Raw genomic sequence first — 13,955 nt, forward strand, 5'->3', positions numbered from 1 at the left:
CATATTTAAATGCATGTAATTCAAGACATTCATGCCAGTGACAGAGTACAATTAGCTGGTAATGATGGTAATTATTATAATTAATAAATAACTCCACATATATAGTCAACAAAGGAAGCAGTGATTCAATAACAAAATGTTTTGTTTTTTAAAAATTTTAGAAAAGAAAGTGTGGGCCTCTGAGGGCCAACCCCTCCCCCACCCCCCCTCAGGTAAGTAAGTTTCTTGTAGGACATGGGTAAGCTAAGTTAATTCTGCGTGAAAGGGAAGGAACAGTGCTGCAGCTTTTTGTAAAACCCGAGACTTCTTTCTTTAAAACCAGCAAACGTGGAGAGAAATGAATTATTTAACATGTGATCTTAATGCTTTCAAGTAAAATAAATTGCTCATTTCCAGTGTGACAAAAATTAAAGTGGTTGGCATATGCACTATCAAACCAGCAGTAAGAAGTAAAGCTATCCTTTGTGTATTGCACTTTGCAGGTAGTTAAATAATACATAAATTGAACAAGAGATTGTGAAGAATGATTTTTGTTTTTTAGCGTTACTTTTGTACCACTATCGGCTAATTGCAACGAGGACGAGTGATTATATGATGAGATATATGAAAGAATGCTCACAAAAACCCCCCATACCCAGGCAAGGATTTGAACCCAGGACTCCTGGCATCTTAGTGTGCTGTGCTAACCATTCTGCCACATAGGTCGGCTCGTGAAGAATAAGTAATGTCTGAAGCAACACCAAAAATATGTGGATTTGTAAATTACTTACAGATTTTACCCATTTTTACATGTTTTTCTTCCAAGTAGAAAACTTGGTTTTATGTGTAATTTCTCAACACTGGTTGTTGTACAGGGTGTCCGAGAATGAATGGTGGTGTTTCATGAGGTCTTTGTGAAGTATGTTTTATGTGTAATGGATTGAAAGTGCTTTCATTCTATTCAGTCACTCAAAAATATTACGAATAACATTAGTAAGTTTCAATATGTGCACCATTAACAGCATGCCAGACGTCTTTGCAATATTTTATTTCGGTCCACACTGGCAACAATGACTGGAGTAACGCTTGCAATTGCTTGTCTGATTCTTTTTGTGATGTGGTCAAGATTATCAGTTCTCTCACTGTAAACCTCAATTTCGACATAGCCTCAGAGGAAGAAGTATAATAAAGTGATATCAGGACTGTTGCGGACTATGGGATGGGTCCACTTCCACAGGCTATACGAGGGCTGCTGGAAAAGTTTCTGCAAAATACCATCAACAGTGGCGCTAGTGTTCCGCTATTATAAAAATCAGAAGAATAGACCCTTTTTTTTATGTTTAAATTATTGCTTGTATAAGCCTATTTGTTTATTTTTCACACAAGTTTGAAGTAGTAGTTTCGTGTGAGAAATGGAAATTTCTCGTGAACACTTTCGGGCAATGATTGTTTATGATTTCAAATGTAGTTTAACACCGAAACAATGCATCGAGCGACTTCATTTGGCTTTTGGAGATGAAGCACCATCCAATAGGACTGTGTACAATTGGTTTTCCAAATTCCAGCCTGGTCGCACTTTTCTCAGTGATGAATTTCGTGAAGGTCGTCCATCCACGTCTGTTGTTGCTAGTACAGTTGATCTTCTGCGTGAAATGATTGAGAGAGATTGGCATGTGACATACCGTAAGATTCAGGCGTCCTTGAACATTGACTTGAAAGCAATATATACGATTTTGCATGGTCATCTGAACGTACGGAATCTTTCAATCCGTTGGATCCCACACGACTTGACTGAAGCTCAAAAACAGGCTCGTGTAAATTGGTGTAAAGAAATGCTCAAAAAATTCAACCGAGGCAAGTCAAATTTCGTGTACTACATCGTTACAGGGGACGAAACTTTAATCTATTCATATGAACCAGAAACTAAACAGCAATCCACTGTTTGGGTGTTTCAAAGTGAGCCAAAACCAACAAAAGTTGTTCATTCAAGGAGTGCTGCCGAGCAAATGATTGCTCGTTCCTTCGGTTATACCGAACATGTGGCAACAATAGCTTTAGAAGATCGAAGGACTGTAAATGCTGAGTGGTATACAACAATTTGTTTGCCAGAGGTCATCAATGAATTGCGTAAAACAAACCCAAATCGTCACATTATTCTTCACCACGACAACGCCAGTTCACACTCAGCACACCAAACTGTTGATTTTTTGTCCAGTAAGAATGTCGAATTAATAACTCATTGTCCCTACTCACCTGATTTATCACCTAATGACTTCTTTTTGTTCCCACACATGAAAAATAAGATGCGTGGTGAGCAATTTGTGTCGCCTGAAGCAGCTGTTGACGCATTCCGAACAGCAGTTTCTGAGGTATCAGCTTCAGAGTGGAAAAAAATGCTTTCAAAATTGGTTTGAGCGTATGCAAAAGTGTATTGATCTTAAGGGTGAATACTTTGAAAAGCAATAAAGCCATTCCCAGAATTTTACATGTCTTTTTTCATATTGATTGCAGAAGCTTTTCCAGCAGCCCTTGTATAAAAATAATGTTTTCATAACAGGAATGAGCAAGTGGGACATTCCATTGTCACAGGTGGGACACTCACACTACATTTTGGATATTTAAGTAACTGTTCTAGTGATAGTTAAGCAACACTTTTCTTCCAGTTTCTGTGCAATGAAATATGAAACTTAACACTGTTGATTAAACATAACTACCTTAAAATACTTCCCTTTATTTATAGCTACAAGTGTCATGGGTGAAACAGATGAATCACTGTTCACTTAATAAGAAATTTATTTTAATTTCTGTGAATTGTCAAGTGATGAAAAATAAATTATTTAAGATAAAGAGAGAAGGCAGTTGACCTTTGAATATTCTAGTGGAGTTGGTGGGGGGGGGGGGGCAAATGGAACAGTTAAAGGAAAAATGAATTGGTTTTTGGTGTCAGGGGTGGGACATAATAGAAAACAAAAGTCTATGAAGAAGTTAAAATAAACAAACAATATGTAAGATATCTTCTAACTTAATTATGTATGATACTTGAATTTCTATGCAAATGACAATTTTAGATTGTTCACCCACACGATAGGATAAAGTTACAGTATTGCATTTAATTTTAAAAATTGAGGTTCAGGGGCACTTTCACAAGGAATGCCCCAAATACATAATATTCACTAGGAATATTATTGTTAATCTTTTCAAGAAGTAGAAACATAAGTGTCCAGCAATAACGACATGAGTTATTCTTGGTTATACTACACTCAAGTAACATTCCTGTTTTTTTTGCTGCATTATCAGTCTCGTAGGTTTTGTATTTTATTTTATTAATATTCAGTAGATTTAGTCTGCAGCAGTTCTTGTGATAAGTGAGACACGAGAGTTAATTTTTGTTTCAGGTGATATATCATGGGTGATGCGCATTCAGACGTCTCCGCAGGACTTCCCATTGGGTGATATCACGCCACTCTTCTTGCCTAGTTTGTCAAAAAAGGACAACAAGTTTGATGATTTTGTGGCTACTCATAAAAGGATCAACAGTGAGAATCTTGGAGAAGTTGAATATGATGTAAGAATCGCATTCTTTCCATACAATAGTTTGTAGTCATGTAATTGTGGGTGTTTCAAAATCATAGTACTTAACTCATTCATATCCTCTCATGTGTTACATTGGCAACACATTTTCTGCAAAGCATCATTTTCATTAATATACATATTATGGATGGTCCGATACCGATAAAGTACCAATATAAAATTTACCGATAACCGATATTCTAACCGCTCTGATTCAAAATTTAAAATGGTTCTTGAAGAACCTGAATAGTTCATTCACCTCTTTAATAAATGTTTGTTTCCAGGTGACTGCAGTGTTCATATTACAAAAAGAACATCGAGATTATCCATAAAAATTTAATGGAAGAACTTTGCAATAAATTATAAGATATTTATAGATATATCAAATCCATAAAGTAATCGGTAATTTTATCAATGAACTGATACACCAATATGCCTAACAGTTGGGATGAAAAGTTCGTAGGCTAACATAGTAAAAAATATTTTTTTGACAAAATTCAATTTTATTATTCAATATAGTTGCCTTCGAGGGCGATACAACGATTATAGTGGTCATACAATTTTTCGATGCCATTTTTATAGTACGATTTCTCTTTAGCCTCAAAATAGGCCTCAGTTTCGGCGATTACCTCTTCATCAGTGCTAAATATCTTTCCAGCGAGCATTCTTTTAAGGTCTGCAAACAGGAAAAAGTCACTGGGGGCCAGATCTGGAGAATATGGTGGATTGGGAAGCAATTTTATTACGGTTGAATATCGCTAAACATTGCTCCGAATCATCAAAACGTTGTTGCTTTTGATCGATTGTGAGCACGCGCGGCACCCATTTTGCACACAGCTTTCGCATGTTCAAATATTCATGCACAATATGTCCAACACGTTCCTTTGATATTTTTAAAGTCTCGGCTATCTTGATCAACTTCACTTTACGATCATTTAAAATTATTTTGTGGACTTTTTTTGATGTTTTCGTCGGTAACAGCCTCTTTGGGGCGTCCACTGCGTGCATCGTCTTCGATGCTCATTTCGCCTCGTTTAAATTTAGCAAACCACTTCTCAACGGTTGATTTTCCTGGTGCAGAGTCCGAATAATGTTTATCAAGCCAAGCCTTGGCTTCAACAGTATTTTTTTTCGCCAAAAAGCAATGCTTGATTAACATACGAAATTCTTTTTTATCCATTTTTTCACAATAACAAAAGCTGCTTCACTCACAATGCTATATCTCACGAACTAATTATCCGGCAGCTGTGAAATTTATACACGTATCTTTTGAAGGTTAGTACTAAGTAAAAATCACATGGATTTAATTCTAGTAACGCCATCTATGAGTCAGCCTACTAACTTTTCAGCCCAACTGTTGTATTGGCTGACAGTACCAATTAACACATTCGGGTCTGGCCTCATAATACAGCATTGTTACCTCTGGTCTGCGGTTTTTGGTTGTTTTTCAAAAAATCATAGAAAAAATATTTTTAATTTGTTTTTATTAAACCACATATTTCTTAAATCTACAAAATTTCCTCTTTTCAATGAACAAAAATTTGTTAAATTTTATTTTCATTTTCAGACGTTTTTTAATATTTTTTTCAGCAATGTTTTGTGAAGAAGAAAAAAGTACAACATTGTAACAAATGTTAATATAGAGATATTTTAAGTTCGTAATCTGGAAATTTCAATAATTAACTACATAAACTATCAATACATCTTTTGAATCTTGCATAAGAATACTTCTTATGTGCACATAACAAAAAATAATTACAAATTACAGGTAATTAGCTTTTGTATGAAAAAGTGGCTGCAGGACAGGACCAGACGATGGATCAGTTGGTTCTATGTCATCTGTAAAAATTAAACAAATAAATAAATAAACTAAATAAATAAAATAAATTTTCATTTTACATACACTATACAAAATAATAAATGGAAAAACTAAAAATACATCAGTGCATGTAGGAGAATCAAGCAAGAGGCAAGATGAATAGACCCCAAAAAATTACCTTTTCTCACTTCATTCATAAAATACTAGAGTTTGCAACACTGTTTATATTGTCGACAATAATTATTACGAATATAACCTACCTTCCAAATCTTCAAATTCATCTGCATCATCAAAATCGTCGCTAACTTCAAACTCTGAGGCGGAATCCTCTATGCAGTCTGGATGTAACGACGCCATTCTAAACAATGCACAGTACATCAACCCAACAACAAACAGTCACAGGTGCGAGATAAAAATAGCACATGACTCACCTAGCGGTCGGAATTTCAACAGAGGGGCTTGAATGAACACGCGCATGAGATGAAGTACGAGCATAGCCCGTCGTTCAATCGGCAAAGCGATTACATACCGCAGGATGGGCTATGCCCGCCATTCGTCCACATTGACTTTAAGTGCACTGCGGGCTATGCCCGTCGTGAGACCCCAATGTGTTAATCTGTCCCATCCCTAATACATATGTTTGTTATTCCAATGTTTACGGGCAAGAAGGTTTAACATGAGTCAGCTCCCACCAAAAACTTCTCTGTTGTCTGCAGGGCATTCTTTGTCAACAGGGAAGTTTTTGGCCACAGCCGAACCAGGTTGAACCTTCTGGTCTCAAATATCTGTATATTTGCAAATGTAGTATTCGTAAGTCAGACTTAACTTCTTAACTTCCTTGCAGGCTATGCTTGATGATCACTTTCTGGGAGACCAAAATGAACAGGGCCCGGAAACTCCATTCGGCTTGTGTCCACAGAGCCCTCCTCCCCCATCCCCAAACAAACGAAGCCCATCACCTCTCATTCCAGAAAAGAGGATAGTCAACAGGCAAAATTCCGGGAGCAGCGTCGACAGCGAAGACACCAAGGTGGTTGATAGCGGAGCCCCGATAGAAAAGGCACGGAATCCCGTCAGACGTTCCAACTCAAGCCCCGAAATGAACAGCAGCTGGAAGAATCCGTTCCTGTCGAAGGATGCTCGAGAGAAGGAAAGCTCGATTGAGGAGAAAGAAAATGAGAATGATAGTGATGCCAAAGAGGATAATGGAGACGGATCAGAAGGGAAGAAAACAGCGAAGCAGACTACTTACACCAAGGATCACAGGTACTGTTAAACTTAATTTGTGTTCATTTGAATGAGTGGCTAATGTGGGAATTGTTTGGTATCTAGTCAACATTCATATGGACTTGGAAATCCTCAAAAAGTCAAGGAAATGATGCTATGGCTAAAAAATCATGGAAAAATCCAGAAATTTCATAAACAATTATAACCACAAGATAATTCTATAGTCATGCATTTCAGAGTAATGATGGTTACTGATAAATAGGGGCATGCATATTTCGTTTTTGACGAAAAACAAAATTTGAAAAAACACATTGTAGTGTTCATTTTTCATGTTTTTGAAAGGTGTGAGATGCATTTTGTGACCATGTTTTGTCATGAAATAATGCGAAATGAACTGCAAAAAGCGAAATTAACTCTTAAACACGAAATTTAGGGTTTATTCAGCGACGTGGCACCTTCTGAGGTCTGAATTATCCTAAGAGTTATGCAATTCCCAGAAAATTTATTAATTCTGCTGTTAATATTGGAGAAACAAAAATTAGACTCCTTTACACAGAAATAAACTTAATACTCGGATAACTACATAAATGGGCTATTAGAAGTGAAATGTTAATTCTGTGGAAGAAGTGTAGTTTTTAAATCAAATTTAGGATTATATTCACAATTTTAAAACCAAAATGTCTTTTTATATACCACTTTTGATCCAATTTTTCACCGCTAAAATGCCGATATTTTATTTTATTTACCGCTTTTGAACCCGAAATTGACTCAGTTTTTATGCCGATATTTTGCTTCTTTATTTACCAAAAATATGGGCCTCTACTGATAAATAAATAACTTTACTTCAGACTCTGAACGAAGCATTGTAAGATAAGCCATTAGATTAAAGAAGACAAGAAATTAAATTATTAATTTCTTATTTTTAACCTCTGCTCAGGGTTATGATCATGGAGAAGCATATAGGTTAGAAGAGGATCTATCATCTTAAAAACTGAATTTTCAAATATTCAAAGGCTAAGAATTGATGTTTTCTATTTGTTGTGTACCGCGTTTTTCAATCGACAGGCTCCTAGGAAAGTGAGATGTGATAGACCAGCATGAGGCATGAGATCCTTTTAAAAAATCATAAAATGGGCTGAAATATTGGGGAATATGGTTTAGCAAAATAAGTGGCAACCATGAGTTAAAAAACCCAAAAAATGCAAAATAGAAATACACTGGAGCATAGACTCTGGCTAAATAACTTAAAATACGGAAATTTTATACCATTTTTGATTCATTGGGACCAGAAAAGTAAAATATGTATAAAGTGGGGAAAATGTAAGATCCAGGAACATAAAATCGAGATTCCTCTGTAATGTTTTCATGTTGTAACTGAGGGCAAACCAACTATTATGTTTAGCATAGTCTCATGGAAAGATGTTCTCTAAATTTGTCATGCTTGTGGTAGCACTTTCTTATAGAGTTTATTGTTACATTTGCTATTTTAAGGGTCAGCTGTGAGGCGATCCCGGAAGAAGTCTCTGGTACCGGAACTACACCACCAACTGCAGGATCAGCACAGAGTACCTCACCAACACTTCACTCGTGCCATTCGTACCCAGGGTCTGATTCGGCACCACAATCCATTTTGCCATCTCCTAGCCAGTCACACCTGTCATTGGTGATGCCTGGAGTGCAGTCAGGGCAGCTTTCCCCCAAACTTCCTCCTTCGTCGCCGATTTCTTCCCCATCTCCAAAACAGCAGCGAGAATTTCTGGGTCAGAAGCGTGAAGGAAGATCGCCTGTAGATGCCTCCAAGCCACCTGTGGATCCAAAGTTGGCAAAGGACCTCAAGTCAACAGAGGTTCAAGCAAAAACAGCAGGAAGAATTCGGCCGGGTTCAACTGATACAGAAAAGGTATATTTAACTTTTAACTAAGACTGATTTACATGGTACAGTAAAAAATACACCAAACTTTGCTTCATACGGCCTTGCAGTTACCGTAAAAAATTAATCAAACTTGTGTCATACAGCCTTGCAGTTACAGTAAAAAATTAACCAAGCATTGCTTTATAGGGCCTTGCAGTTAGTCAAAAATTAACCAAACTTTGCTTCATGCGACCTTGCAGTTACAGTAAAAAATTAACCAAACTTTGCTTCATAAAACCTTGCAGTTACAGTAAAAAATCAACCAAACTTTGCTTCATAAGGCCTTGCAGTTACAATAAAAAATTAGCCAAACTTTGCTTCATAAGGCCTTGCAGTTACAGTAAAATTAAACAAACTTTGCTTCATATGGCTTTGCAGTTACAGTAAAAAATTAGCCAAACTTGGCTTCATAAGGCCTTGCAGTTACAGTAAAAAATTAACCAAACTTTGTTTCCTACGTTCTTGCAGTTACCGTAAAATTAACCAAACTTTGCTTCATAAGGCCTTGCAGTTACAGTAAAAAATTAACCAAACTTTGTTTCCTACGTTCTTGCAGTTACCATAAAATTAACCAAACTTTGCTTCATAAGGCCTTGCAGTTACAGTAAAAAATTAACCAAACTTTGTTTCCTGCGGCCTTGCAGTTACAGTAAAATTAAACAAACTTTGCTTCCAACGACCATGCAGTTACAGTAAAAAAATAACCGAACTTGCTTTTTACAGCCTCGAAGTCACAGTCAAAAGTTAACCAAACTTTGCTGTATTTTAGTTTGAACTTTGGAGATAGTCTAGCTAGCTTAGAATATACACATCTGATACATACCAGGCACGGTTGGCTGTATAGCACAAATGTGCAGTGAACCCCCAGTAATATACAAAATAAACAATAACTGAGAAGTTCATAAGCGTAGAGTGCCTAATTCTCTTAGTGAGAAGGAGAAACCGCGGGCCAGAGCCACTCAGCTTCCCTCTAGTTCCGTTTCGTGCAAAGCCTCTGCTGAACCCCCGCAAGCCAACCCCTACCATGCTAAAAGCTTAGGACGGCTAGCAGAAGCTCAACGCGTGCATATGGCGAAGATACATGCAGTCTGAGACTGGAGGAAGGTCGTCTCGTCAAAACGGACATGCGCAGTTCGTAGGATCACCAGCGAGCTGGAGTCAACCACGCTCTTCTCTCTTCCAGTGTTGCACTATGTGTTTCAATTTGAATTCATTTGGCATTCTCTTTGTATTTTTATATTTTACAAGACTTATTAGATTAATGAAGAGGGTGTAATATAAATGTAGAGGTGACCCCAAACGAAAGCTAGAAGTAAAGATGATGGGAAAAATAAGATAAATATGATAGAAAACAACTTGCCCACACATTCAGAGTTTTCATCTTTAAGATGGAAACACTTCAGGTGGAAGGAGCCGAAAAGTCAAAAATAGTGCGAGGGCGAGGGGTTGCTTATCGGACAAGACTTAAACAACCTTTTGGTCTTCTTACGTCAGACTAAATGCTTTCGTTGACATGTTAGGCTTTTTAGGTTTAGTTGTCTTAGAATAAATACACTCAATTTTCGGGGCTTACCGTGCTTGACCAAAAATGTAATATTTGCTATTTATTCAAGCCTAACCTAACGATGAAGGCATTTCGCACTTACGTCAGAAGACGACCAAAAAGTTGTTTGGGTTTCGTGCGATCAGTTATACTCTAGCGCGAGATCATTGTCTCCATACTTGTTAGTTTGTTTTGAAGTGCATGGCTGGTGATTGAAATATATATGGCATAGTGATACGTTGAGTGAAGTGAGGTGGATTGTGTATTGGAAGGAGTGTAGTTGTTACTGTGCGAGAAGTTAACATATTGCATAGAATAGAATCTAATTGCTTTGATTTAGTGATATACTTTCGAATAGTTATATAAGAATTATCTTGTAATCAAGGGGTCTTGGGTTCGATTACTGATACATACTCATTTTAGCAGGCAGAGATTTGTATTTTTAACTGTAGGTTCAGGATCCAGTTCCAATAATATAGTCTATTTGACAGTGGTGGGACCAGAAAAGAGTTGGCAAGAGTGGAAGAGGCAAAATTGAGGCGAGAATATTTTCTGAATTCTGAGATACCCCTAAATACAATACCATACGAAAATCTTAAATTAAAATGATCGCCCCCTACACACACACTCCTTGGTGCTGTCACTGTTATCTGAACATGAAGCAAATTAACTTTGTCAGTAATCTACCGGCCAAAATTTGATAATTTTCCCAGTACTATCTCTACGAACCAAAGCGTGTAGTGTCTCAAAAGGTTTAGATAAGTCCACTTTGCATAATTTTGGTGAACCCCCAGGGAAATTATGCAGGAGCCGCGCCTGATACATACTTACCTATGACTTTAAACTTTGTGCACACCCTGTGTCTCAATTCGTTTTTACAAATTTGTATCATGTTTTTCTACATGATTACTGTGGATTTAATTACACAAATTGTATTTTATTTAGGGAAAGGTTTTGCCTTCGAGTAACGAGCAGGGTGCGCTTGGGAGACGTGGAAGCAAAGAAGACACTAGACCTGACCCATCAACATTACCTCCGTTGGCTTTCCGAGACAGAGGCCACACCATTTCCGTGATGAGCCCCATTAGGAAACCTCGAATAGACTGGGACTCCTTAAGACGAAATAATTCCCCCAGGAAGGATACGCCACGCTCAGGAATAAATCCAAGGTATAATTTGAGAATGCTTTTTTAATATAATGCTCCACTTGTTCTTGATCTGTCACTAATGATAAAACTTGTGTTGTACTTTCTGAGATAAGTATGTTTCAAAAATGTGTGATACAAATTTGCTGTCCTTTACAATCAGGAAGTCTCAGTTCGTTGCTTTGGATTTCAGTTTAACCTTTAGACCGCCGACCGGGTTTTCGAAAGTAACCTCTCTCTCTGCCTTCCACCTTTGTGAGCGATTTTTAAATTTTACACTTATTTCAGAAAAACGTTATATCTCTGAGACTATTTGAGCAATCTACTTCGGGTAACTTTTGTTTTGCAGCTAGAACAACAGGGTATGCAACCGTGCAGAAATCAAAATGCCAGAGCCAATAAGAGGGGTTGGGTGGGCTGCAGCCCCCAACTTTCAATGAAAAAAATCATTAAAATGGGGAGTTTTTTTCACATATTCTGTAATGTAATGCACCCAGGAACATGAAATGACTTTCATTCGGTTGAGAAAGGACCATTCTTTGAAAATAAGACTAAAGTTTGCGTGCCCTTCCCAATATAGTGGGGGGAAGAGGGGGCAAATTCCCATTTTTATGATTTTTTCATTGAAAGTTGGGGGCCGTGGCCCACCCAACCCCTCTTATTGCCTTTGGCGTTTTGATTCCTGCACGGTTGCATGCCCTGATGTTTTAGCTGAAACACAAAAGCTACCTGAAGCAGATTGGTCAAATAGTCTTAAGAGTTATAATAACATTTTTAGTCAAATAAGTGTACAAATTTAAAATTTGTGCCAGCTTCTATATGTAACTTTGGAATCGGGGGGAGGGGGTCCTGGGTGGGTGGGTTTTCTTCCACATGACATTTCAAAGTTTTATCTGAACATCTGTCAGCGTTTACAACCTCACATACAAGTATGAAGATGCTAAAATCACATGAACTTTTTAATCAGCATGATGGGTTACCCATTGGCCGAGTAAAGGTTAAACTGTAGGATGCCTGTAACTGACAGAGTTTTTTTGGTCATAATGATCAAATTGAAAATCAGACGAATCATCACAAGGAGAAATTTCCATGCCTATACACTGGCATACCAGTAATTTTGCCTGTAAACCAATATGCCTACATTGCCTAATAAAGATAACCCACTGATTAAAGTGTCACTAGCTACAACCAGTTTAATATCTTGGAAGATTTTGTTGAAATTATGTAATATCAGTGGATGGGAATTATTGCATTCTGTAGTTGATCAACATTTCAGATTAAGTAATTTGTGGTAAGTAGTGGCATGCATAGTTAGTTTTTGATTAAAATATTAAATGTGAAATAAGGTGAGAGGTGCATTTTCCTAACATGTTCTGTCACAAAATGATATGAAATGAACTGCAAAATGTGAAATAAACTATCGTACACAAAATTTAGAGTTTATTTACCGAAGTGACACTTTCTGAAGTGTGAATTATCCTGTGAGTAATGCAAATCATGGAGAATTGATTAATTCTGTTGTAAATATTTCAGAAGCAAAAATGGACAGAATGAACTTTATACTCTGATAGCTACATAAATGTGCTAATAGATGGGAAATTGACTTTTTAAGAGCCGTGGCGCAGTGGTAGCGTCATCACCTTAATATCAAGAGGTCCCAGGTTCAGTACCTGGTGAAGGCACATAGTGGTTCGGATCCCACTTTAAACTGTAGGTCCAGTCCCGATGAGCTTTACTGTGCATAAAGTGAACTTGAAACACAAACTTAATCAATCAATTGTTCTATTCACCATTTTAACGCTGAAATGTAATTTTATGTATAACTTTTGATCCTGAAATGTGCCTAGTTTTTGTACCAAATTCGTGATCTTTTATTCACCATAAATATGTGACCCTAGCAGTCAAGAATGTTGTTAGTCTTGCATCACAAGTAACGTAATTATTTCTTTCCAGTTTTGTGTTCCTCCAGTTGTACCATAATGCTAATTTTGGAAATACTCTGGAGAAGCCGATTCTAGTCCCACAGAGTCAGAGCCAAATGGTGGAACGTGGCGTGAAGAATCTCGATCGAATACCTCCGTATGAAACACATAAAATAGGAGTTATATATGTGGGGCATGGGCAGGCAAGCAACGAGGCAGCCATATTAGGGAATCAGTTTGGGTCAGTCAGATATGCAGACTTCCTTCAGGTTAGTACTGGTAATTCTTGCTTGTTATAATGAAATTTAGTTCCCAAACAGTAGTGATTTAGTTGCTTTATTGAATATATTTCAATTGGGGGTGCTAGTTTGTTGCAAATTGTGTTGAAATTTCATAAAAAAAATAATTATCTTTATGTAGAATATACGAGGGGAGATTGAAAAGGTTTGAGCCTCACGTGGAAGGAGTGAGGCTAGGTAGTTAAAATTTTGGAGGATGTAAGGTTTGAGTTTTAGGACATTCTGTGCGAACTTTTATGAAATTCACATGTTTTCTTCTATTTTATTGTCAGGTTGAAAATTAATGAAGTGTCGGAGAAGAGAGTGGCCGACAGGGCCATGATTCAGTACCTCTGTCGGCCTCACTGCACAAGCTGCTTTGGTCGAGTGTGGCTTCACTGCACTTCCCCATCCACCTTATTCCCCTGACCTGCCCCCCATCAGATTTTCATCTTTTCCCTGCTATGAAGAATTCACTTCGAGGACGTCACTTGCACACGGACAAAGTCGGTCATTCAGTGGTGTGAGACTCGAGACAAATCATTCTACCAGATGACTGT

At 37.4% G+C, this 13,955-nt stretch overlaps 1 protein-coding gene across 1 annotated transcript in view; it reads left to right on the forward strand.

Moving 5' to 3' along the window:
• gig (TSC complex subunit tuberin) overlaps positions 1 to 13,955 on the forward strand; it is a 75,882-nt gene that overhangs the window by 53,370 nt on the left and 8,557 nt on the right. Inside the window, exons 23-27 of the mRNA XM_083110760.1 lie at positions 3,375 to 3,544; positions 6,213 to 6,634; positions 8,087 to 8,495; positions 10,996 to 11,219; positions 13,149 to 13,386. Of these exons, the coding sequence (XP_082966886.1) occupies positions 3,375 to 3,544; positions 6,213 to 6,634; positions 8,087 to 8,495; positions 10,996 to 11,219; positions 13,149 to 13,386 (1,463 nt within the window). The remainder of the gene's footprint in view (positions 1 to 3,374; positions 3,545 to 6,212; positions 6,635 to 8,086; positions 8,496 to 10,995; positions 11,220 to 13,148; positions 13,387 to 13,955) is intronic.

Source organism: Lepisma saccharinum, chromosome 24 (assembly GCF_977018435.1).
Source record: "Lepisma saccharinum chromosome 24, izLepSacc3.1, whole genome shotgun sequence".
NCBI classification, from domain to species: domain Eukaryota; kingdom Metazoa; phylum Arthropoda; class Insecta; order Zygentoma; family Lepismatidae; genus Lepisma; species Lepisma saccharinum.